Source organism: Ananas comosus, linkage group 15 (assembly GCF_001540865.1).
Source record: "Ananas comosus cultivar F153 linkage group 15, ASM154086v1, whole genome shotgun sequence".
In the NCBI taxonomy this organism is placed as follows: Eukaryota; Viridiplantae; Streptophyta; class Magnoliopsida; order Poales; family Bromeliaceae; genus Ananas; species Ananas comosus.
This window is the reverse complement of record NC_033635.1, coordinates 10648432-10674704: the sequence shown is the minus strand read 5'-3', so window position 1 is coordinate 10674704 and position 26273 is coordinate 10648432. Positions and strand designations below refer to the sequence as shown.

General features: G+C 33.9%; 3 protein-coding genes across 5 annotated transcripts; 1 reads left to right on the top strand and 2 right to left on the bottom strand.

Moving 5' to 3' along the window:
* LOC109721144 (protein NRT1/ PTR FAMILY 8.3-like) lies at window positions 705-5162 on the top strand. Its single transcript, XM_020248573.1, has 5 exons — window positions 705-916; window positions 2077-2182; window positions 2295-2512; window positions 2993-3549; window positions 4086-5162. Exons 1-5 carry the CDS (start codon window positions 851-853, stop codon window positions 4906-4908), a joined length of 1770 nt encoding a protein of 589 aa, XP_020104162.1. The 5' UTR covers window positions 705-850; the 3' UTR covers window positions 4909-5162.
* Window positions 10020-10666, bottom strand: LOC109721146 (mannose-specific lectin-like). Its single transcript, XM_020248578.1, has one exon. The coding sequence runs from the start codon at window positions 10629-10631 to the stop codon at window positions 10131-10133; it is 501 nt and encodes a 166-aa protein (XP_020104167.1). The 5' UTR covers window positions 10632-10666; the 3' UTR covers window positions 10020-10130.
* Window positions 14023-18275, bottom strand: LOC109721145 (protein NRT1/ PTR FAMILY 8.3-like). 3 transcript variants are annotated; one of them, XM_020248576.1, is made up of 6 exons: window positions 18042-18275; window positions 17005-17110; window positions 16551-16768; window positions 15574-16130; window positions 14255-15124; window positions 14023-14153 (listed from the first exon to the last, which is right to left on the bottom strand). In XM_020248576.1, exons 1-5 carry the CDS (start codon window positions 18099-18101, stop codon window positions 14302-14304), a joined length of 1764 nt encoding a protein of 587 aa, XP_020104165.1. In that variant the 5' UTR covers window positions 18102-18275; the 3' UTR covers window positions 14023-14153; window positions 14255-14301. The 3 variants fall into 3 exon arrangements, with proteins under 3 accessions (XP_020104165.1, XP_020104163.1, XP_020104166.1); XM_020248574.1 differs by having other exon boundaries at window positions 14023-15124; XM_020248577.1 differs by having other exon boundaries at window positions 14023-15124; window positions 17005-17104.

Below are 26273 nucleotides of genomic sequence, written 5' to 3'. Positions count from 1 at the left end.
TTAAAATTTTCTATCCAAATTTAGTTGATCTGATATTTTAGTTATTGCTATCAAATCAATCAATTAAATTATGGTGTGGAATTTGATTATAATAATGAAGAATATTGGAGTGATAAAAATTAGGATTAAATGCATTCATGTCCCTGCAACACAGAGTAAATTATAAATATATTCCTACAAATTTCAACTTTCATAAGTGATCCTTATAAAAATTCTAATATTTTAAAATGTGTCACTCTGGTTTTGTTACCGTTATAGAACTGTTTATATTTTGAGTGAAATGTCAATTTTGGTATTGCAAATATGTCCATCCAGAAAACCACAACAGTATAATATAAGAGGAGTAAAAATATTAAGTTATCTCATAAATTAATCAGAGTTATGCATTTAGCTTACGGTTAACTAAAGTTTTCTAATAGATTCTAACAGTATGGATATATTTGAAAATATTAGAACTTTACAAAACAACATATGAAAGTTGAACTTGTAGCAATATATTTGTAATTCACTATATTTGTATGCATCTGTATGAAACAAATCCTAAAAATTGTGACAAATTATAATCCAAGCACCAATTATGAGCTTTTCATAGTTTGAGGACCAAAAAAATATTAGCCAATGCGTGGAACGTACGGATACACCGGGTGCAGCGACTAATTTATGGGGGACAAAACAGTGCACACAACATGACCGATCACGCCGTGTATTGCGTGCTCACACGCAATTCCACCCGAATCTTTCTCGCTCTTCACTTTCTCTCTCCTCAACCCCCTCGTCCTCGTCCCCTTCGAAGCCCTAGAATCGGAGTGCTCCGATCCCCCTCTCTCCCTCGTGCTCGCTCGATCCATCCATGGCTACTCGCGAGGAGGACGGAGAAGAGCGGAGAGCGCTGTTGGAGGATGGGCTCTTAGCCGAGGTTCGCACACACACATTTCTCTTTTGTAGATCTCGAATGGAGAATCGGATCGGGTTGTTGATGCTTTTGTAGTAGTTTTGTTGGTTGACTCTTGCACTTAATTTGTGGTTCTTTTGATTTAAATTGTTTTTCCTAATGTGAAATACTGAGAATTCGTTGAATTGATGGCTCCGTAGCTATGTTCGTTGGAAAGAGAAGAAACTCAATCATTGTTAGATTTAAGAAAAACGTCTAATATAATTGATAAAATCAAAAGTTGAATCTGCTTAAATCAAAATTACATTTTGATCTTTCTTTTACTGTAACCTGTGTAGAGCTGCTATTAGTTTTGGTTATAGATCGAAGTGTCAGTTGGGGATGCTTGTTTGATGATCTACTCTAATGTTTAACAATATATAGCTAGAAAATTGTTACATAGAAAAGAATATTGTGGATTTGTTAACCGTTTTCCTTTTGTTTAGAAATTTATGCGAGGATTTTGTGGGGCTAGTTAAAGCATAGTGGGGATTACCTCATCGAAGAGGATTGTGTGTCTCTTTTGTTATATTATTCTTATATTAGTTAGTTAAGCAAACGAATGCTGTAAAAGAGGCAAATTTAGAAGGACTGGGTCTATGAAAAGGATGAGGATCATATTAAAATTTTCCATTATATTTTACAGATCTGATCATATATATAAGAACATGAATTACTAACAACAATTTTTTAAAAAAAAATCGAGAAATACCAATGTGAAACTTGGGATATCATTCTTTACCATTAAAGTGGCTGCAGTAATGCTTATTCTTACTTGAAATCGTTCTTCATAAGCTGGAACAACGGAAGCAGCTGTGAGGTGCATCTACATTGCTTCTTTGCAGGCAGGGGAAGTTTTAGATTCAGTTGGATAACCAAGAAAATAATGTGTCTGTTTTTAGGGAAATTCAGCGTAGCTGCTAATTATATAATCCTGATTGTTATTTTTTATTATAGACTCATAGAGGTTAACTTGCAAAAATTGTATAGTATATTGCAATTGCTTCACCATTTTATGTCATTGATTAATGCCTCCTTTCGCCTCGTTTATTTCCTCAACAGACAACTTAATTAGCCGAACTTCTATCTTTTCATGAGAGCCTTTTTACTATTTGAGTACATATTCTCTGATTGTTGTTCTACAGGATGGACATAAAGGACCATACACTGGAGATGGATCAGTTGATATTCATGGAAATCCTGTCTTAAAGGACCGGACAGGCAACTGGAGAGCCTGCCCCTTCATTCTAGGTACTAATCAACTTGAGATGGACTGTAGCTCCACTATGAAAAAAAATATTAGCTCTATAAGAAATGTTGGTTCTATACAACATTAGCACTAAATTTTATGAAAACCTTGCAGGGAATGAGTGCTGTGAAAGATTGGCTTATTATGGTATAGCGACAAACCTTGTTAGTTACCTCACGAAAAATCTACATGAGGGAAATGCATTAGCTGCGAGAAATGTAACAACATGGCAGGGAACCTGCTACCTCGCCCCACTAATTGGGGCCTTATTGGCTGATGCTTACTGGGGACGATATTGGACAATTGCTATTTTCTCGTCCATATACTTCATCGTAAGTGGCTCGGTGCTCAATATGTTATTATGTTTTATGTTCAAGATTTTTTTCCGTCTTGAAATTTTGATAGTTAGCCCACTCTATTGAGTATTGCCAATTCATTCTTGAGATTTCTACATTGCTCTCTGTGAAATCTGAATTGTCACATATGCCTTTCAAAAAATAACTGCTTCAAATTACACTCTTTTATTTACCAAAAACACTTGCTAAAACTTTTCTAAGGAAAATCCAACTTTCATCATCAATTGTATGATTCCCGATATTTAACGTGGTTTTGTAATTAATTGTCCTATCGAGAATTATAGGTGGAAATTAAGATTTTACAGTATTATATTGGTAAATAGATGATGTTGTAAGGTTATATATGTAAAAGATCCTTTTGTTTTATTTTGATATGCTACTCAACATCAAATCACTCTTTACGTACTGTGATCTCATTATATTCTTGTTAATTGACAAATATGCACTAAATTGTAGGGTATGGGCACTCTGACTATTTCGGCATCTGTTCCTGCTTTGAGGCCTCCGCCTTGTGATGGATCTATCTGTCCGGAAGCAAGCCCACCCCAATATGCTATTTTCTTTCTCGGTCTCTATCTTATTGCACTAGGAACTGGTGGAATTAAACCTTGTGTCTCATCCTTTGGTGCCGACCAATTTGATGATACTGATTCATCTGAAAGAGTTCAGAAGGGGTCCTTCTTTAATTGGTTTTACTTCTCCATCAACATTGGTGCTCTTATATCGAGTAGCTTCCTAGTTTGGGTGCAGGACAACCTGGGTTGGGGTTTAGGATTTGGCATTCCCACACTCTTTATGGGTTTAGCCATCATAAGCTTTTTCTGCGGCACCCCACTCTATAGGTTTCAAAAACCAGGAGGGAGCCCTTTTGTGAGAATGTGTCAAGTAATTGTGGCCTCATTGAAAAAATGGAGGATAAATACACCTGAGGACAGTTCTCAGTTATACGAGCTGCCTAACAATGCTTCAGCGATTGAAGGGAGTCGAAAGCTGGAGCATAGTGATGAGCTTCAGTATGCTTATTATCACCTCTGATAAACCTCGCCTAATTTGTTGAGCATTAAAAACTTAATCTATCTCTCTTTTCTTTTTTTAGTATTTTAAAAGTAATCTATGTTTCCTAGTTAGTATAACACTAGTGATTATTTAACCGCTTTGAGAAGTATAAGTTGTTATTGCTTTGTTATTCTAAACTACGAATGTTGAAAGATGTTCTTTTAAGTTGTATATACTATTCTTCTTGTTTTGACCGAATGCAAGTATAAGTAAGCCTTTTCTAGATGTTTCTATTGTTAATCATGCTCTTCCCTATACTTGAAGGTTCCAATTAAACATAACTTAAAATGTAAGATATGTAGTTCGTGTAATAGAATCTGCTGTTAGCAAAAAGTTAAGCTAGAATAACTTATGCCAATTCTTGAGCTAAGTTACAGGGATAGTTTCAATTTAAATATATTCTTTGTGCTTTTTTTGCTGAATCAAGATAGCTCTGTTTCATGTCTAAGCTTTATTGAACTTTTATTTACATCATGAATTGCATCTTCTGCAGATTCCTCGACAAGGCCGCGACAGTCACTGATCTTGACATTAAAAATGATACCTTCTCCGACCCGTGGAGACTCTGCACGGTAACCCAGGTGGAAGAACTTAAAATAGTTGTAAGGATGTTTCCCATATGGGCAACAACCATATTATTCTCTGCAGTTTATGCCCAGATTTCCACCATGTTCGTGGAACAAGGAATGGTCCTCGACACCACCATCTTCTCATTCACCATCCCACCTGCTTCTCTCTCTACCTTTGACGTGATCAGTGTCATTATTTGGGTCCCGTTATACGATCGAATTCTTGTACCTATAGCTAGGAAATTCACCGGCAAGGAGAGGGGCTTTTCGGAGCTACAAAGGATGGGCATCGGGCTTTTCATATCTATACTAGCAATGGCATCAGCAGCAGTTTTGGAGATTAAGCGCTTATCCATCGCAAAAGAGTTGCATTTAGAGGATAAAAATGTGGCTGTCCCATTAAGCATTTTGTGGCAGATACCTCAGTATTTCCTGGTGGGAGCAGCCGAAGTGTTCACATTTATAGGGCAGCTCGAGTACTTCTACGATCAATCCCCCGATGCCATGAGGAGCCTCTGTAGTGCCTTCTCTCTCCTGACCACCGCTTTAGGGAATTACTTAAGCTCGTTTATTCTGACGGTGGTGATGTATTTCACGACTCGAGGAGGGAATATCGGATGGATCCCGGATAACCTAAACCAAGGCCACTTAGACTACTTTTTCTGGCTTTTGGCCGGGCTCAGCTTCTTGAACCTGTTGGTTTATCTCGGATGCGCCGTGAGGTACCGAAGCAAGAAGGCTGCTTGAATCTGAACTTGGTTTGATGGTTACAAAAGTTATATTATGATCACAAACACTTGAATCTGTACCAGTGTATCAGTATTTGGCAATTATACCAGGCCCTTCAGCAATCAATGCATACAAACATACTCCCTACTTAAGATTTTATGTTACTTTTAATTACATAATGTGTAAATATTTCTTGCATTGGGACTGCTAATGTGATCTCAGCATTGTCTTTGTCATTTTCATTTACACTAAGTGATTTATTGTATTCGGAATCTATCTAGCAGTAAATGGTAATTTCGTAAAAATGGGACAAGAATGAAATAAATCTGGTTCTTCTTTTCAAACAAAAGTATAATAAAAATATTTTTTTAAAATCATGATGGGATGTATATCTTTAAAAGGAGATTTTTGATTGGTTTGTTATGCCACGTTACCAATATATATCCGTTGCATTCTAAAATTTTTCGTAGTTGAGGGAACCATTTATTATGCACAAAGTACTTTGCTGGAAAATATGCCATTACAGATTCGGAAGGACATAGTATTAATACTTAAATTTGTCCATTCAACGCACCAATTTACGAACTAAATAATTTAATAATTGAATTTTAATTTTACAGTTATAAGTTATACTTATTGTTATAATTTATTTAAATAAATACTGTTATGTATGCTATATATTTAATCTGTAAAATATTCCAAAAATTTATTTGTAATTCAACAACCATAACATTTTTATTTTGAAATTGTCGCAACAAGCGCATATATTATATATATATTTTTATTTAGGCTTCGTTTGGGATTACAGGGAGATTGCGTTACGTGAGAAACTATGACGATGGAAAAATACCCTGTTTGTTTCTGTACGTAATATTGTGCTCCGCATATTGCGATGAGTCGATTACAATATATTTTCTACGGTCCCATCGGAGAACACAGAAGCATATCCCTATATACTTTTTTCTCAACTCTATTTTATCTAATAGCGTTAGATAGACCTCAATACCAAACTAAGCCTTAAACAGGATCCGAGCAGTGATAACGTACTATTCTTGATATTACTTTATATGCTTACACACCTAATTTGTTATTAATATATGTTATCCAGGAGATTTTTGACGGATATAGCGCTAATGTCGACTACGTTGCAAACAATTAGATCGGAATGCGGGGCGTAATAAATGCGAAATGAATAGAAAATGCGTACGCCCTATTTATCTCTATAATATAAGTTTAAGCACGTGCATCTAAAGCTGAGATATTTTAATTGGCCAAATGCTTATACTTGAATTAAATTAGAAAAAATATATTTTTTTGAGAGGTAGGTAGCATGCTGTCCACTTTATTTATTTCATTTAGATATAAATTTAGTTGAAAATGTGAATCAATTAGGATTCGAATTTGAGATCTCGGATATCAGAAAATACTAATAATGATGTCTTATTTTAGGTTAAAAAAAAGTGAAACAGTTGCTTTTTTTTTTAATAACTTAAGTTATTTAAGAATGATATTTTTAATATATATATATAGTAGAAGATAAATGACAAAAATCTCACGTCATACAAAGCATTCTTCAATATATTTGGCGAAAATTTTCTCATTGAATATACACGAAAAACTAATTAATAACATTAGAAAAAATATTTGAGTCGCTCGAAAATGTTATCTTTATTGACTAGTGATTTTATTGCTATCAAATTTGCATAAAACTGTTTACATCAACTAAGCAAAATTTTTTACATTATGAGTATTGCCGACACAATAAAATTAATATCGAAGAAAAATAATTTGTCGAGCTATATATATATAAGATAGCAAAGAATCTGATCTAGTCACGAGTAGTATTATAATTGTGTAATAAAACAATGTAAAAAATGTTCTTATACATCAATTGAAGATTTTTTTTTACCAACGAGGGAGACAAATATTTGTTTCTATACCCGTGGTTCACAATCACGTAAACATTTTTATTTTTATATTTAATAAAATGAGAGAAAATTAATATGCTAGGAGCCTGGCGTGACTCAAACTCACGACCTCCTGTTCTGATACCATGTGAAACAACCGTTGTACTCTAAAAGCTTAAGCTATTAAAGAACAATATTTAAATATTTTTATATTTAACATATTCATTAGATCTCACGAGCTAATTATGCCTCATCTCACAGGAAACGCTCAGATCTATGTTTATCATTTGATAATTTCTTATCCATTAGCTTTCACGTGATCCTCGATCGATGTCACGTACGGAGCTACTGGACTTACGCACACGGCACGAACACATAACCATTAATTTTTCATGCACCAGGCAAAATATGAACCCGATCGAGATGTGTATCCGAGCGTTAAATCATTCAGCGCTAGTATTTTTCTGGAAACTAATAGCAAACACGTTATTGGTTGGAGCCGTACTAGCCTCGAGACTACCTAACTTTAATGGACTTTGCCCGCTTTGCCTACAAGAGCCTGAGATGTTGGTACATTTATTTCTTAATTGTGAGCAGACACCACGTGTTTGGTTCGCATTCAGTATAGACCTTATAATTGATAATGCGGATAGGCCTCTGTCCTTTTGAATTTTTTTTATCCTAACTAATAAAGCCATGATGACTCATAGGGCTTTCTATGTTCATTTGTTATGGAGCTTATGGAAAGGAAGGAATAAGATGATTTTTGAAGGAAAAATTTTCAATATTACTACCATCATTTCACGGGCTCGTAGCTGAACGACCTTATATTCTAAAGAGAACATGATGATGATTAGCATTCAGAACCCAACTTTGATTCAAAAACCTGCGACCTTTTTCTTACATGCATGTGTGGATGGGAGTTGAAAAGGTGGCACTACAGGTGGTGTAAAATGCCTGGTCGCTAATCAGCATGGAATCATTATGTGCATATCCGATGTACTGAAGGATGTCCATGACGCTTGCTCTGCGGAAATTGGAGTAATTTTTCGAGTGACAAATCTTTTGTTGCAAAGGTACTCGGGAGAAACTTTTCATATTTACTCAGATTCAGCATCTATCATCAAAGCCTTGTACCTTAGGAGCTATCATTCAGATTCGCTGACAGATGAAGCTCGAACAAGAATCACGGATCTTCGGACTTTTCTAGAAAGTTCCAAGCAATTTAGTTACGGATGGCCTTCAGGATATTCTAAAAATGCTGTAGTTGTAGACCGATTGGCCAACTGGGAGTTCACTAGCAACAAACTATCTTTTTGGTCCTCTATAGATGAATTCTCTCAAGTTGTACCTCCCGATTGATAAATAAATTCGCCTTAGGGCGTGTTTTCCCTCAAAAAGTTATCAAAAATAAGATATCGGCTAAGTGCACAAATACTTCATTGTGAAACTTTTTTAGAAAAAGCTTCGTACAAGTAATAGAAACTAGACACCTAAAAAGTTTGGTTCGGGAATAGAAAAGGGATAACCCCTTATCTCATTTTATATTCAAACGCTATTTTTTTTATATCCGAGACAGTAGTGTTGGTAGAATCCGATATAAGTTTGAAATTGCTATTTCACCTTTATCTCTAGAACAACCAAGAACAAGATTAATTAAACTCTAAAAATTAATTTTAATTATACTATTAAATCATTAATTAATCTAATTAATAATTAATTAATTAATATATTTAAATTATTAATTAATTTAATTGATATTAAATTATTATCTTTGGATAACTCGCTAGAGTGGGAACAGTTGTTCTCACCCCTATTTTTAATTTTAAAATTTAAAATTGTATAAACTCAGAATTAAAGTTTATAATATTAAATTCTATATTTTAAATTTTAAATTTGATATTTTAAATTTTCAAATTTGAATATTTTTCAAATTTAAAATTGATCTTATATTTAAAGTTTGAAATTTAAAATTTAAAAATTAAAATTTAGAATTTTTGGATTTTAAATTTTAAATTTTAATTTCGAATTTTGAAATTTAAAGTTAAAATTTTAAATTTTAATTTCGAATTTTAAAATTTAAAAAGTTAAAATTTTAAATTTAAAAGTATATATATATAATTTTAAATTTTAATTTAAATATAATGAGCAAGATAATATCATTATTTTTTATTTGTAACTACTCATTATTTTTCTTATTCCATCTCATCTATTCAACGTTATTTTTCTTATTCCGAAAACAACCCAATTTTCATCCATACACAAAATTGGTCTAATTCTTGCTTATACCTGAACTTATACCTATCTCTGAAATAGACAGTTCTTTCTTATACCCGAACCGAACGGTACCTTTTTAGGAGCTCTGGCGCCACATGATATTGGCACATGATATATTGGCATTTTTCTCCAAAAATATACTTTGTACAACTAGAATTTGAAATATATATATATATATATATATATATATATATATATTTACGAGTAAGCAAAAAAATTAGACGAAAACTTTTTTTGGTCCACAGACGAACTGTACCTAGCTATAGTGCAAATTGGCTATGTGATTGTTTGTATCTAAGGTTTCAAATAGGAAACATAATTACTCTACATTTCAAATTTAGTTTATTTTTTAAAAAAGAATGAACGAAACGAATAACATGCTATATTTTTCTCTCAAATTTTTTTTTTTTTGGTCCACAGGATTGAGGATTATTTCTTGGATAATCCTTAAGACTAATATAAGTTGGAATTCTCGTTTATGTATAATGTAAATGGTATTTGCATCTTTCAACTTAAGTTTTTGCGTTGAATGTTTATGACAATCTAATGAGATCATTTCCTTGCACACTAGAAGTATTTAATTTCTAGTAGTTATAGAGGATTGTTTCAGCCTCAACAGGTCTTTAGTTTTCACTGTCTTAATTAATTCTAGTTGAAGTACTTCTTATTTAGCGTACTCCAATTTTTTTTTTTTTTAAAAAAAATGTTTCGTCTTGTTCATGTTTTGGTAGCCCTGTATGTGTATTCTTGATTTGTCCGGTTTTCATATAATCATATTAGCTAGATTCATATCATGAGCTAGTAAAGCCCAATATATATATATATATAGAAAACGTGCTAGGAATATTAGATTCTTGTCTTTTATATAATGCAAAAGGTTTTTTCCCTATCAATTTTAACAGTCACGTACGTACATTNGATACGTACAAAAACGAGAAGATCGGATGATCACGGGCTACTGCAGGCGACTTGATTAAGTGAAGCTTAATCGACTAGTCGCACTTAATTATTATATATTCTGAAAACAAAAGCTCGATCGATCTCTCTTTTGCACCACTAGTTATTATTAATCACCATGGCGATTCCCGGAGTAGCGTTCGATTCCTTGGGCGCGGCGGTGTCGGTGGAGTTCGCCGATATGACGACCCCGGGAGTACCGACGCGGTTAGTCCCGGTGGCCCAGAGCGCGGGGCCGTAGACGACGACGTTGCGGTCGCGCTGGAGAATGCAAACGTAGTTGCCTTGCTCTCCCCCGGTGTTGCTGGCCCAGAGGGGGCTGCCGGAGCTGTCGTAGATGACGAGGTTGCCGTCCGACTGCATCTTGAGAGCACAGCCCGTCCCCTTGTGGTACGTCTGCGACGCCCAGACAGGAGATCCGCCGTCGTACAGCACCAGGTTGCAGTCCGTCTGCATGGTGAATCTGTAGGCCCCGTAGGTGAGGGATTCGCCTCCGGAGAGCACATCATTTGTGTAGAGGATGTTATCTGCGCTGCAGAAGCGGAAAACGGCCGAGGAAACGAGGAGGCCGACGACGACGAGGGAGAGTTGCGGAGACATTGTTGCGTGTGCTAGACTGCTAGCTCAAATACTAGTTATAGTACTTATCTCATTGCCTTGAGATGGCTAGCTACATGCATCCTCTATTTATAGATGGAGCGAGGGGGCCGGGTTAATTTCTTCTTATTATAAGGATTTGGGAGGTAATACTGGCCGATGGTTGGTACCGGAGGTCCCAAATTCGAATCCTGATTGATTCACATTTTCAGCTAAGTTTATTTTTAAATAAAATAAACGAAGCGGATAGCGTACTATCTATCTCTCAAAAAAAAAAAAAAAATTAAAATTAACATGAGGTTAAAAATATGGTTAGTTAATTGGGATGAGTAAAATGACCGATATTTCTCCAAGATGGGTGTCACGTGCTTTGGGCGCGATTATTTCAGACACCTTCAAAATTATTATTATTATTCTTGGTACGTACGCGGCACATGTGCCCATAATTTTTCTTGTAATTTTAAAAGTGTTCTTAATTATTTTCTTTTTTATCTTTTTATATAAGAATCTGGATTTAGTTTTCTTTTACAAAAGCTTGTACTGTGAGCATCGATCTTTTTGAGTAATCTAAAAACTATCTGCTAAATAAAAAAAAAAACTTGTCTTTGATCCTCGTTGCAAATTACTCTCTTTAATTAATATTATATACACATCTGTTCATCATAATTTTGTCCCTCCTCGTCTAATAATCTATACTCATAAATTTTATGTACATATCAAATTTAGGATATATTCTTATAGTATAACCTTGTCTTTGATCCTCGTTGCAAATTACTCTCTTTAATTAATATTATATACACATCTGTTCATCATAATTTTGTCCCTCCTCGTCTAATAATCTATACTCATAAATTTTATGTACATATCAAATTTAGAAAATAAAATTATAATAAAAGAACAAAGATAAGGTTATACTATAAGAATATATCTAGATCATTTTGCTAAAAAATGCTCAGTAGAAACTCTTTTAATTAGAAGAATAACTCAAAACATAACGACTCCTAATCCATTCTTTTCTATTTTTTCTATCAAATGGGATGGTTATAATCAAATAAAATTTTTTTTTTCCCAAAATTCACTAATAAAATTATCTTTCTTAAATTTTATCATTATTTCTTATTTTGGCGAAAAAGTTGTATTGCATGAACACTTCTATTAGTACCATAAAATCATTTAAGTATATATAAAATAGAAAGAGTAGAGACTTTAAAAAAGCGTACGAAATCTAACCCAGCCCAGTAGGTCCAATGAACTATTATTGGACTCAATGCAACCCAACATCAGACGAAATCTAAGTGTAACACACGTCAAATTTGTGCAAGGGCCCAATCCTATCTGAGCCTAACCACTTTCTTAGAGCCCAAACCTTCTCAATTTTATGATTGTGAATTGATATTTACCAAAACAAGTTTTGATATTGTCAGAATGGACATGCATCTAGCCATAATTTGAACGCTTTTGCTGTGACAGTAGTAAAATATAGGAAAAACTTTTAAAAAACTCCCTGGTTTCGCACTTTTTCATTTTAGTACCATGTGGTTTAAAGGGTATCAAGTTAGTACCCTGTGGTTTCTCACTTTATCACTTTAGTACCCTGTAGTTTAAAGTGTATCAAGTTAGTACTCTGTGGTTTTATTTTTGTATTAGTACCCTGTGATTTTATTTTTGTATCAAGTTAGTACCCTGTGGTTTTTAAACCACAGGTTACTAAAGTGATAAAGTGCGAAACCACAGAGTACTAACTTGATACACTTTAAATCACAGGGTACTAAAGTGAAAAAGTGCAAAACCACAGGGTACAAACATGATGCACTTTAAACCACAGGGTACTAAAGTGAGAAAAAATGAAACCACAATGGGGTATTTGAAGTTTTCCCTAAAATTTACTTTGGTGATATCAATTCCTTTTTGATAACCCGAAATATATATAAACCAATTTTTTTTAATTTCTGTTATCTTGTGGCATATACACTCCTCTAAATCCGCATTAACATATGCCCAAACAATTTTCTATTTGGAAATCAAACTAGCCCCTTGAAGCGCATGCACTAATTCCTCACCAAACACAAAGTATTTTGATAAGCAAGTGAATTTCTAGGAGCGTACCGTAAAATATTGTATTTAATGCATGGCGGCTATTGATTGTCATGTAAAACTTATTATGAAAAGTGTCCATCAAAAATTTAAATGGCACTTTTCCTCCCTCAACCTTTTTTTGCACATAGTACAGGTTGATTAATCCCAAGTGTTGTTTTTTGTGTGTAGTTGGTGGGTGAGATGCCAAATGTATAGCAATGCTCCTAGTCCGTCCAAAAAGTTTTTTATTTTTAAGAAAAAAAAAAGTATGCAATTTAGTTGAAAATATAAAATAATTAGGCTTCGAATTTGAGATCTCGGATATCAATCATCAAGCTCTTTGTCATTTGCGTTAGGAACGATCAGTAATCAGTCCAAAAAGTAGTCTGCATGAAACTTACCTTGTTGCGGCAGAGATCAACTGCAATTATTTTAATAAATATGTACTGAAGACCTCTCAAATATGGAATATATTGATATTGGTCCTCAACTAATAATTTGTTGGTATTTCTTTGCCTTTTTCAATCTGAGATATTTGTTAGTTAAATTATATATTTTATTGAATTTAATAGGTTTGCTAGCTACTAACCCTTAATTATTCAAGTTTTATTTACTGAAAATTGACTAAAACTATTATATCTAATGGTAAATTATTTAGAGATAAGGGGGGAATATTAAAATGACCTGTAGTTGATATCCCTCCATACAGGTTTATGCAATTATTTGCCCATCTTCTATATTCACGTAAAAATCAATTATTATGCGCATCGTTCATTTGGGGCCAAACATATTTTCAAGAAGTACACTGTCCATACAGTCCACGTATAAAGTGGGTATCAAATGACCTTGTTGCGCCCGCTCGCGCTTGCGCTCACGCCCGCGACAGCGTACGCGCCGGCTCNTTTTCTTTTAGTTAGAAGAGCTATATATATATATATATGTGTGTGTGTGTGTGTGTGTGTGTGTGTGTGTGTGTGTGTGTATAGCTTTTAAGTGGTGGTAGTTTCTTCCCATAATGTAAGCTGTGGGTTGTGAAAAATAAAATAAAGAAAAGAAAAGGAAACCCTAGGATTCATTCATGACCCATCATGGCAAGGTAAGCTTTTTTCCATGTAGGCTTGACATGCCATTAAGAAGTACCACATAGGAATATATATATATATATATATATATAGGTAGATGTGTAAATATTTCTTGCGTTGGGACTGCTATTGTGATCTCAGCATTGTATTTTGTCATTTTCATTTACAGCAAGTGATTTATTGTATTCGGAATCTATCTAGCACTAAATGGTAATTTCGCAAAAATGGGACAAGAATGAAATAAATCTGGCACCAACTCTTTTGCTATAGCAGGAAGGTACTTGAATGTCTTTAATCAAGAAGTTTTCAGTGCTTCAAACTCGCCTCGAGCAGCACTTTTTGCAGAAGCTCAGCAAAAAACAGTCAGCTGAAAAAGATAAAGAAACTTGTGACAGAAATCACAACTGAAATATATGCATCACAACAATTGATTAACCAAAAGCCCAACTTTCGTCATCCGTAACTTACAGGTGCATGTATTCTGCTAAATTTTCAACATCGCGAACCCATAAAACTCAAGAAGCTCTCTTGCATTTATATCTCATGGCGCAATAAATGAAAACCAATAGATTCAACAAGCTGAGCCCAGCTATTAGCCAGAAGAAGCGATCGAGATGGCCCTCGTTTAAGTTATCGGGGATCCATCCCGGCTCCCCTCCTCGAGTTGTAAAAGCAGAGACCATCGTCAATATAAACGAGCTTAAATAACTCCCGAGTGACACCGTGAGAAGAGCGAAAGCCGAGCATAAACTCCTCATGGCGTCAGGAGACTCATCGTAGAAGAATTCGACTTGACCAATACAAGTGAAAACCTCGCCTGCACCCACAAAGGCATACTGAGGTATCTGCCACAAAATGCTCATTGGGACCACGACCTTCTCGTGGATCAAACCCTCGGCTTCTGCTATCTCCAATCGCTTTATCTCGACCAAAGCCGCAGCTATCATTGCGAGAATAGACAAGAAAAGACCGATTCCGATCCTCTGCAACTCTGAAAAGCCTCTCTCTCTGCCAGTGAATTTTCTTGCTATTGGTACAAGGACTCTGTCATATATCGGAACCCATATGATGACACTAATCACGTCAAAGGTCGAGAGAGAGGCGGGAGGGATGTCGAAAGATCCGACCCGTTTGTTTAGGACCATCCCTTGCTCAATAAACATTGAAGAGTTCTGTGCATAGACAGCGGAGAATAGTATACTGGTGGCCCAGATTGGGAACATCCTAACAAGTATCTTGAGTTCCTCCACTTGCGTGACGGTGCAAAGCCTCCAAGGATGAGAAAAATTACCATATTTAGCATCATCGGTGCAGACTATTGCAGCCTTATCAAGAAACCTATAGAGAGATGCATTTTAGTATTATACACCAAATAACTTTGATATAACACAAGTAATTTGATATAACACTATAATCTTGCTGAAGTTATATGTCTGAGGAAGGAGTAGAATAAACAAAAAATACTGCAGATCCTTTTTTTTTTCATGGAAAACTCAGTTCTGGTTATGGAGATATACCAATAATAGCTGCTATGCGCGATGATTAGCTCAGACAGATTGTACATGTATGTTAAAGTTTACTTCATCGTTGAATTTGTTCATTTTCTATGGTATCTTAACAATTACGTGTATATTCACTTAAATTCTCAGATCTAACAAAAAATCCATGTGAAATGTGCAAAAAAGTTCTCAACTTTAACACAATTTTCTGCATGCCAAATCATATGAGCACATAAAATAAGATCTCAACTTAGAGAAAAGGCATATGAGAGAAGGTAAGGGAAGTACTCGAGTTCGCTAGTATGCTCCAGCTTCCGACTTCCTTCAATAGCCGAGGTCTTACCTGGTAATTCATAGAGAAGAGAGCTATCATGTGGCAAATCTAAGCTCCACTTTCGAACCGCTGCAACAACTACTTGGCACACTCTTATAATAGGGCTACCTCCTGGTTTTTGAAATCTATAAATTTTCGAACCTATGAAGAAACTTCCAATAGCCATGGCCATGAATACAGTGGGAATTCCAAAACCTATTCCCCATCCATAGTTATCTTGTACATAAACAAGAATAGTCCCTGAGATGAAAGCACCGATATTAATGGCGAGATAGAACCAGTTGAAGAAGGAACCCTTTCTCGTTCTCTCCAGTGGATCGGTGTCGTCGAATTGATCGGCTCCAAAGGATGAGACACAAGGTTTGATGCCACCAGCGGCTAAAGCGATCATGTAGAGACCAAGAAAGAAGATGATTTGTTGAGCTAAACTTGCTTCAGGGCAAACTGACCCTGCACAGATGGGAGGCTTGAGAGCTGGGAGTGACGCCGAAAGAGTCAATATTGTCATTCCCTTCAGTAAAAAAAGCACATGATTAGCCAATTTCACTAAAATCAACCAAGAGCTATTTGTTACATCAGAAGCTTCAAATTGAACCTTCTACTTTTAATGCCCAGAAGCCCACTTCAACTTTCACTCACATCAAAAGCACCAAGATAATTATTTGCCAAACATCAAACTGCTACTTCTTGGAGAAGAGAAGCTCACTAGCCAAGCCAGTAAGAAAATAAGTATCGGACAAAATTAGGAGCATAAAGAAACAAATAGCTACCGTGATTTATCTATCTATACTACAAAATATACTGGATCTGTAGAGTTGGTTGCTGTACAAAAAGAAGGGTTATGTGAAGTTTATTATACATAGCACTTAATTTATGAAGTCTTAATTTCATGACTCATCTATCAAGGGCAAACCAAAGAAAAGATACTTACAACAAAGTAAATTGTTGAGAAAGCCGCAATTGTCCAGTATTTTCCCCAGTAGGAATCAGCCAAGATAGCTCCAATGAGGGGCGTGAGATAGCAAGTACCTTGCCAAGTTGTAACATTTCTTGCTGCAAACACATTTCCTTCGTGGAGCCTTCTTGTAAGATAAGTGACCAGATTTTTAGCGATTCCATAGTAAGCTAACCGCTCACAGCATTCAGTCCCTTTAAGATAATACTCACTTTGTTAGGCAAGGTTTTTATATCAACGATGGACAAGAAGAGATAGGAAAAATTATATATACCCCCCTGGCAACCCCACAATTTCATAGATATTGTTTTGTTCAAAAATACTCATTAATGCCCCTATAAATTTATACAAGTCCCTGGAAATGAGATTGTTGTTTTCAAAAGTGCTTGGAAATGAGAATGTAATTATATATGCCCGAGTTGATTAATACCTAAGATAAAAAAGCATGCTCTCCAATTGCCCGTGCGGTGCTTCAATATAGGATGCCCTTTGATATCGATGGATCCATCACCTGTGTATGGGCTCACATCCTGCACCTAGGTGTCAAAAATACAAATATCAAAAAATTTGTTCAATATGTTAGAAAATGTAGAAGAGAAACAAATTAATGTGAAGATATTTCTTCATATATTGTATATGTCTCAGACCATTACAAGCCTTTTGCTTTATACCCAGTAAATTAAGAACAACTATACTAGGTATATTACAGCTAGGATTCCTATGATTTCTCTTAGTCATAGGCAACAGACATGATGCCTATTATTATTCCTAATTCCAGCTATACACAAATCTCTTGATTGAAATACAAAATAATTTCTTTCCTTTAATACAATATCTCAGTAGTGCAAACAAAATTGAAGAAAGACAACTACAAATGAAGTTATAGAGGGAAAAAAAAAAACTTCATATTAGCAACTTCTGCAAGATGACAAATGAAACTTAAGAGTGCGCAATTCATCTTCTAATCGCATATAAATATAAATTGTCGCCCGCGGTAAATCTTTTTTCATGAATGAAACTCTCTCAGTAGTTTAGCATATCTGAAAATTGTAGCAAATAGCCAAAAGAGCTAATTTTTTCCATTCTAGGATTAGAATGTTCATAATATAATATACAGCATTATTTGGGAATCACTAGTTCCATTAAAACCTATAAAAATTCCACAATAATTTGGCCCAACTCCCCCAATCAACAAAATTATGGATCGCCAATTTCCTCAAACTAATTACTTCAGCATAAAAATCGCCACAATTCACAACCAAAACCCCAATTTTAGCATCACTTCAAGCCAAAATCCAAAATAGAAAACCTAAATCAACAATTGAACCTTTGGAAACGCATAAATCCCCAAATCGTACAAGCATCAGAATTGACGAATCGATTAAGAACATGTAAAAATTAGTCAAATAAATCGATTAAGAAAAGGAATTGACGAATCAAATTGAAGCAAACAGAGTAGGAGAGGACCTCGAGAAGGGGTTCTTCTTCCACCAGAAGCCTCTCCTCCGCCTCCAATAGGGAGCCCATCGATCCCAACCTCTATCTCTCTCTCTCTCTCTCTCTCTACTATCGTACTATGCTTCGATCCGAAACCCTAGCTAGGGTTTTGAAAGGGACGACGACGACGACGAAGAGCGAAGCTCGGAAGTGAGGAGCCGTTCGCTCTTCGTTCGCTCTTCGTCGTCGTCGTTGACCGTTAATAAATTTATTGTAAATAATAATATTGCACGTGGAAATGGACTCGTTGCATTTGTAGTGAGTGGGGAGGGGCAAAGAAGTAAATTCGTATGATAAAGGGCAAAAAAAAGAAGAAGAAGTTAGTATGATAATTTCATACGTATGGTACGTCAACTATATACGTACGCTTTCGAAAGTACGACAATTTCCGTATTTATAAATTATTTTTGATTATAGGATATTACATTCGACTATCTATCAGTTCCCTTAGAAATTATCTACACTATTAGAACTATTTAGAAACCAAATTTAATAATTTTTCGACTTCATTTACTAAAGTGATCAAATTAAGGATCTAAAAAATGACTATTTTAATAACCGATGTAGCACGTTTGTAAGTTCAACGATATAAAATAATTCAAATTACATGTTACGAGTAAGATCAATACTTTTGATTTAAAATTTGAGTATTTTATCACTGTTTTTTGTGAGATTTTTATTTTTAGCTATTCATTTTGGAGTTACTTATTCACTAGCTAGGCAAATAAAGTAAAAAAATTATGAATTTGATTTCTAAATAGTTTAATAGCGTAGATCATATCTAACGGAGCCGATTGTCTAATCAGATATCTCATCATTGAAAATAACTTATAAGTACGGAAGCCTCTTTACTTTCGAAAGCATAGGAGCCTAGCTCTTTATATGTATTCCGATAATAAAGTTTCATAATTAAAAATTATCCTTTTAAAATTTTGATTATCAAATATAATTTTAAAAGGTTTAAAATATTTAAATTTATCTTCAGAGCCTGATCCCAAATAGTTGATAGTTAAATGGTACAAAATAAAATTAAAAAGAAATTTATCTATGGGTAAAAGAGTCATTTTTTGTGGAAAAAGAATTGTTATATAACTTTAACTAGTCAACTTATCAAGAGGGATATATTTGCAAATTATACAACATTGGAGCAAAATATTTGATAACTTCTTAGGAATAGATGTACAGTTAATTATAAGTTTAAAAATACAAAAAGTTGAGGGGGCCATATGCATCTACTCCTAAGTTAGTAGATCAATGCCAAAAATATATGGAGACTCTTAATTAACCCACAAACTTTTTTTTTTTTTATAATTGCGACCCCTAATTTTTTTTTGTGTTTTATTTTTAAATTAAGTAAATTTAGTTAAAAAATAAAAGTTTTATCAAATTTAGTAGTGATTTTACTAAATTTAATAATATTAATTCTTTTTAATAAATAAAACTTAGACCACTTAATGGTTAATAATAACTAGTAGAGTTATCAACTTGGACATAATTTTAAATAAAAACGCAATTCCAATAAAATAAAATTTGAGAAATTGAGGGGTCTATATTGCGAAAATATGGTTGGTCTTCCTACATTTTTAGCTTATCAATGTATAGGTTGATTGCACTATTCAACCCCATCCTTTACCCAATTTTTTATTTTAGTCCCCAATTAATCTTTGTTTTCGCAATCAGATTCTTAATATTTATGATTAATTGCACTCTTAGTCCCCAAACTTTACCTATATTTTCAATTTGGTTTCACTCTACGTCTAAACCTTTTTCTCTCGGATACGCGCCGATCACGTCATGCGACACTCCTAGAATTTGAAATAGTTATATATATATATAAGAAATAATAGGACTAAATCTTTTAATCTGACTATAGCATTCTAGGAGATAGTTTGGCTCACAAGGTTAAGAGAGTTAAGTGTGATAAAACTAGAGTAGTTCTAAAATGGGTGATTTTCTGAAAAGTGGGGCGTCAATTAATATCAGAGTCAATTACTAGTCAGAAGAATGAGATAAGTCTTGACCAAGTCAAGATCATATAGCGAATAGACCACATACAGCTCAGCTGGCTGACGACCATTGTCGGTGGAACGCGACTCTCTATAAGGTCAGCTAATTAAGGCGTGCTTGTGAGTATGCTTCAACCTTATGAGAACGTCAGGGCTTAAAGGACTGAGGAATGTGATACTCCTAAGATTTGAAATTGTTATATATATATATATATATATATAGAGTCCGGCTATGGTGCTTGTAAAAGCACAAACATTTGGTACTTGTAAGTTTTTTACCGTTAGATCTACGTCTTTGATCATTTTCAACCGTTAGATTATACTATTCAACCAACCACCCACTCAACCCTAGGGGGCCCACAACATCATAACCGCACATTCCTTAATCCAAGGGCCGAAAACTTACTAGTACCAATGACTTGGTACTTTTAAAAGCATAGGAGCTCAATTCTATAGAGTCCGGCTATGGTGCTTGTAAAAGCACAAACATTTGGTACTTGTAAGTTTTTTACCGTTAGATCTACGTCTTTGATCATTTTCAACCGTTAGATTATACTATTCAACCAACCACCCACTCAACCCTAGGGGGCCCACAACATCATAACCGCACATTCCTTAATCCAAGGGCCGAAAACTTACTAGTACCAATGACTTGGTACTTTTAAAAGCATAGGAGCTCAATTCTATATACATATATACATATATAAAAGATATAATAGTGCTAAGCTTTTTAACATGATTATACTATTTTAGGTGGTGCCTAGACTCAAAAGATTAAGAGAGTTAAATTTTTATGATGGGTGACTTCCTGGAAAGTAGATCGTCAGAGTAGTTGTATCTCCGTGGTGTTTCCGCTACCGGGATGTCACATGTCAAGCTCATTCTCATCACCTATACTCCGCACTTACAACCACCTCCATTTTGCACGCGATACCAGCTATCTCTTTTAGAGCATTCGGTGCTTAGACATCGTCGAGTCGAACATGCCGCCAAGCTCTTCTTGTAACTTGAAGTAATTAGTCTAGCTTTGTTATTTTCAAAAAGGCATAATAATTAGGCCAGGGCATGAATATCACTTAAGTTGCTTATCGTGGTGGATAATTCATGTGATTACTCAAGCTTCTTTGTCGATCGTTTTTGTCATTTTGTATTATTATGACGTAGCTATGAAAATTACGTATATAACTGCGATTATAAGAGTAACCCTAGACCTCTTCTATAGTTGTCTCATAAAAACTTTCTAAATGTATAATAAAAAACTAAAATTCTAATTGCTTATAGCACCGAATAAAAGAAACAGTGGAAAATTTCTAGTCAAATTTGGATTCATATGATCATATTAACAAGGAAGGAAGCAAAATTTTCCTAAAGTAGGCAAAAACAACAAAACCAGTGACAAAATTTTGGCCCAAAAACAACATGAATTGCTAAGTAATTCGACCCAACTAGAATGTTTGTCACGAAAAGTTATTTCGAATTGGAGTCGACATTTAAAATGGATCATATTTGAACTAAAACTTTTTATGACTACCGTTTTCGGGTCTCAGTTGATTTCTTTTGTTGATATTTGATCAAATTCAAATATTTTTTTCTATGTCTTAATTAACATCAAACCATCTAAATCACATTATCTTTCGCAAGCATGTGATCAACAAGTGATCTTAATATGTGGGCATTGATTGCTTTGGTTACACGGATGTGTCACAAAAATAATCCCTAAGGCTTATTTATTTCAGTGGGATTAATGGCATTTGCGAAATGATGTGAAAGTTCACCGATCCCACTGAGCTTTTCCTTTGTTGCAAAATAATGCTCTCCTCAAGTATAAGCCCTAAGAAAAGCTCTCTTATTGTTCAAAGTGTTCTCTCTAGCACTTGGGATTGCTTTTGGTCTTATATGTTAATGTTGCTTTCAACAAGATTACCACTTGGTTTTTCTCATTAGTAATTATTCTTCTGTAACAATCTTACATCATATATGTAGAATCATCTTTTTTGTCTCAATATTTTTTAAGTGTACGTGCAAAGAGAAAATATATATATATATATATATATATATATATATATATATATATATATATATATATATATATATGTGTGTGTGTGTGTGTGTGTGTGTGTGTAAAATACTATTTTATATACTATCAATAACACACTAGGTGAACCCTTTCTCTCTCTCTCTATATATATATTTATAACTTTGATCTCTCTTTTGAGGTCCATTGATTTAGCCTGCTGTATTGTTCTCTTTTTTGATCATCATGCATACATGCGAGCACAAAATATGTGCGGGCATCGATCGGTGTTATATATGTGGTTAATTAGTACTGCTTTGATCATCTTAGAACAACACAAAAGGCATAGATAAAATAATAAAAAAAGAAGAGAGTCTCTTCAAGCTCTCCCTTTAATTTCTATCATATTGATATTTTGGGTTACACGGTTTCAAAGCAGGTCCTAAACTCCCTAAACTCAGGTTTCCAGTTATATCCATCATTTATTAATGGCATAACTTCATGTTTTTCCATTATATATCTCTCCTATTAGTGTATACGAGATGTTTCATCTCTTCTCTATTTTATATATATATATTATATATATATTAGAGGAATATAATTAAAAGTGAGTTGTTTCCTATCATATTGATTTTTTAGATTGCATAAACTTCTATAACAATGCATTTCTCAGGTAGACCTAAAAATGGTGACATGTTAACCAAATGACACTTCCAAATAAATTATTGAGAAAGAAAAGTAAGCAGCACTAGTGCAGGGTGCATGTTTGAAGCACTTTGGAGATGCTTGTATGCTTCCAAAGCATGTGTCCATTTCACTTGAGATATTCCCTTGCCTCTACCTAATTCCAAAAGTTAGCTAGCTTATTAAGAGAATCTTTAAAGGATATATAATTAGTATTTTTGCTTTTGTAAGTTGAGCTGTTTTTTCTCCTTTTTTTTCATTTTTTTCAGAAAAATTAATTTAATCAACTCTACTGCCAATTCTGTAGATGTTCTACTTTTATTCTTTTCTTTCTTTTTGTTGGTGAGAGAAGTACTTCTCTACTTAATTTGAATCTGCTGTTACTGTGACTTTTTGAGTTATATTTAGCTGCTTTTTGTCTCAAAGGATTCAAAGCTTGTGGTTCTTACAGTGTTGTTGTTTTTTTTTTTTTTTCTTTTATTGAGAGAAATAGGTAGCACGTTACCCGTTTCGTTTATTTCATTTATAAATAAACTTAGCTGGAAATGTGAATCAACAAGAATTCGAACTTGGGACCTCGGATACCAACAATCAAGCCCTTTGCCACTTGCTTTAGGGACGGTCGGTTTCTTACGGTACTTGTTGAGACCATATATTTATGTATAGCATGATCATGAAGTACGTCAACAAATGATATGATCTCCCTACTAAGAAAAACAAAGCACTTGTTGCATTTAGTTTGTGATGAATTTATGTATATATAATTAGTAGCTCAAAACTCTCTCTCTCTCTTTCTCTCCCTCTCTCTATATATATATATATATATATATATATATATATATATATATATATATATATATATATATATATATATATATAGAATGGGTCAAATAACTAAAAGGAATACTTACCTAAAGAGGCATCATTGATTAAATTATAAAAGGAATACTTACCTAAGCTATAGATTAAATTATAAAAGGAATACTTACCTAAAGAGGCATCCTTGATTAATTGTAGATGCACAGCACAGGTTACTGAATACATGTAGTTAGGTGAGGTAGGTATAATGTTGGCTTGAATTTAGAAACCTGTTCACTTTCACCAGCAGTTCCAACTTATGCCTCAGATTTTTATTAAGGTGGAAGTGTAGAATAACTTGGACATTCAGAAAACCCTAGCTACATCCCTAGTACTATACTGGCCCTATTATTAGCAACAAATATTTAATTAAACAACATATGTTGCCTAAAAAGGAAAGTTGTTGTATTAGCTGGGGTATGATAAACAACCTTTTTATACTCCAGAAAAAGAATAACATCCAAATTTATAGATAGCATGTTAAGTGGGGTCAAGTATATATAATCTCATAGAAACATGTTGTTAGAAGACTCAAAACTTAATTAATTAGCTAGATCACATAAATTTGGTTGTGGAATTTTTTCCTTAGTAAAGATGTCCTTATGATATATAAATTAGTTATTGCATGGACTACATATATTGCATCCATCCGTCTAGAAATTGCGGTCTCCAAAACTCAAAACTAAATGTAAACTGTTAAAGAATTATGATTTTTGATAAATTTTTCATGATTCATATAATGAATTATGGTAAATTCTTTAACAATGTTGATTTATTATATATCTTGCAGCTAGTTGATGCCAAAGTAGAACAGGTTTTATAATTTCATGTAAAGTTTTTAAAAGTCATAAATCATACGTAATTGTTTGTATCACAATTCTAAGATTTCTAGGTTTGAATTTTGGAGACTCCAAAGTGACAGTGGTGCAAGCAACAATTTCTAGAAATTAGTTTATGTATTTTAGGAACCTAGTTCATACTATATATTTCCTCACATAGCATATATATATAGATGGATTTTTCTCAAAAAAGGACAATGTGTGAAGGAAATATAAACCTAACAGAAGGAAGATAACTGCATGTTGCTTTATTTCCAAGCATTTTGATCATCTATCCTTAATTAAAAAGGGTGTTAGGTTAACAGTTAAAACCGAATTCTAATTTCTTTCGTTAACACTAAAAAAATGGTCCTAAGTAATTTAAAAGCACTTTTCTTTTTAACCGCATTAAACTAATGCTATTGAACTATTCAAGATATCTATAGGGGCTCTTGGAAGAAAGGAACAAATCCTCTAGTCTGAGATTGTAGCGAAGATTTGACACGTAAAATATGTGGAGTTTTTATTGTGGCAAAACATTAAAATGAGCTGTTAACCCCAAAAGTAGAAGCACGAATTTTTAACTATTATTTTTGCTGCAATTTGTGTAATTTATTAAGCTGATTCAAATAATAACTTTTTGAATTAATAATGAATCTAGTTAATCCACTGCTGTATATTAAGTATTGTTCCATATACTCTACTATTTTCAACCAATGGCCTCAACTTCTCTTCATGGTTCTATATATATGTTAAATACATGTCCATAAAGAGCCACCAAATCTATAAACCATTGATTCAGATACAAATTGCCAAAAAGATTGAGAAAAACATATTCAACCATAAACGAACAATGCGACTCAGCAAATGGAGCTATATATTTTATGTACAACCCGGCCCTAAGCTTGATCAGGATAATAATTTGGGTATTGATGTATTAGCAACTAATCCAGTACACATGACTTATCTGGAAATCGATCTCTGTATGAACCAATTAATCAAATGTCTTCACATCATATATTCTATAAGTTTAAACCTATATGTTCGGCCACAATATATATAGTTAAAGTTCCACAAGTCAAGCACTCTAGCTAGTTTTTCTATTATTATTGTATATATATGGATCTATTCTTCAATTATTATTATTTCAATTGTTAAACACCTACCAATACCTGTATTAATTAATTAAGCTAATTGTGAAATAGGATTATAATTAGAAAATCTGCATGAACTATATATCTACCTGGAGTCTTTCACACACAGCGTGCTTTAGTTACTTATAAAGAAACAAATGCAACATTTGTGCAAGCAATTAACTACAGCAACAAAATTCCTTGTAAGTACACCTACGATAACAACAACAACAACACCAACACCACCACCACATACAACAACAGGAGACCTTTCACTTGACCTTAGACCATATTTATATGCAACCAAAGAATAAAGCTTCCACGTGCAAAGCCACCAACATTTTTAGGGCAACTGAGATATTCTCCAGTTTAGGTCTGATAGGCTCAACAAAACTAGAAAAACCCTAGAAGAAGTTTCTCCATAATTTTATGTACTTGTTTACTTTCAAAGTAAAAAAAAAAAAAAAGAATAAAAAAGTAGAGATAAGATCATCTCAATTATATATATATATAACCTATTTGGTTGGACACTTGATTTTTAATTGAATGAAACATTTATTTTAGTCAAACTAATAACTTGTCAAACTATTATATTTTATATAATAATTATGTCATTCTTGAAATGAATAAAGTTCGTAATTGATTTGATAAGAATCTCTTCAAAGTATAATTGAAGTTCGAGGGCTAAA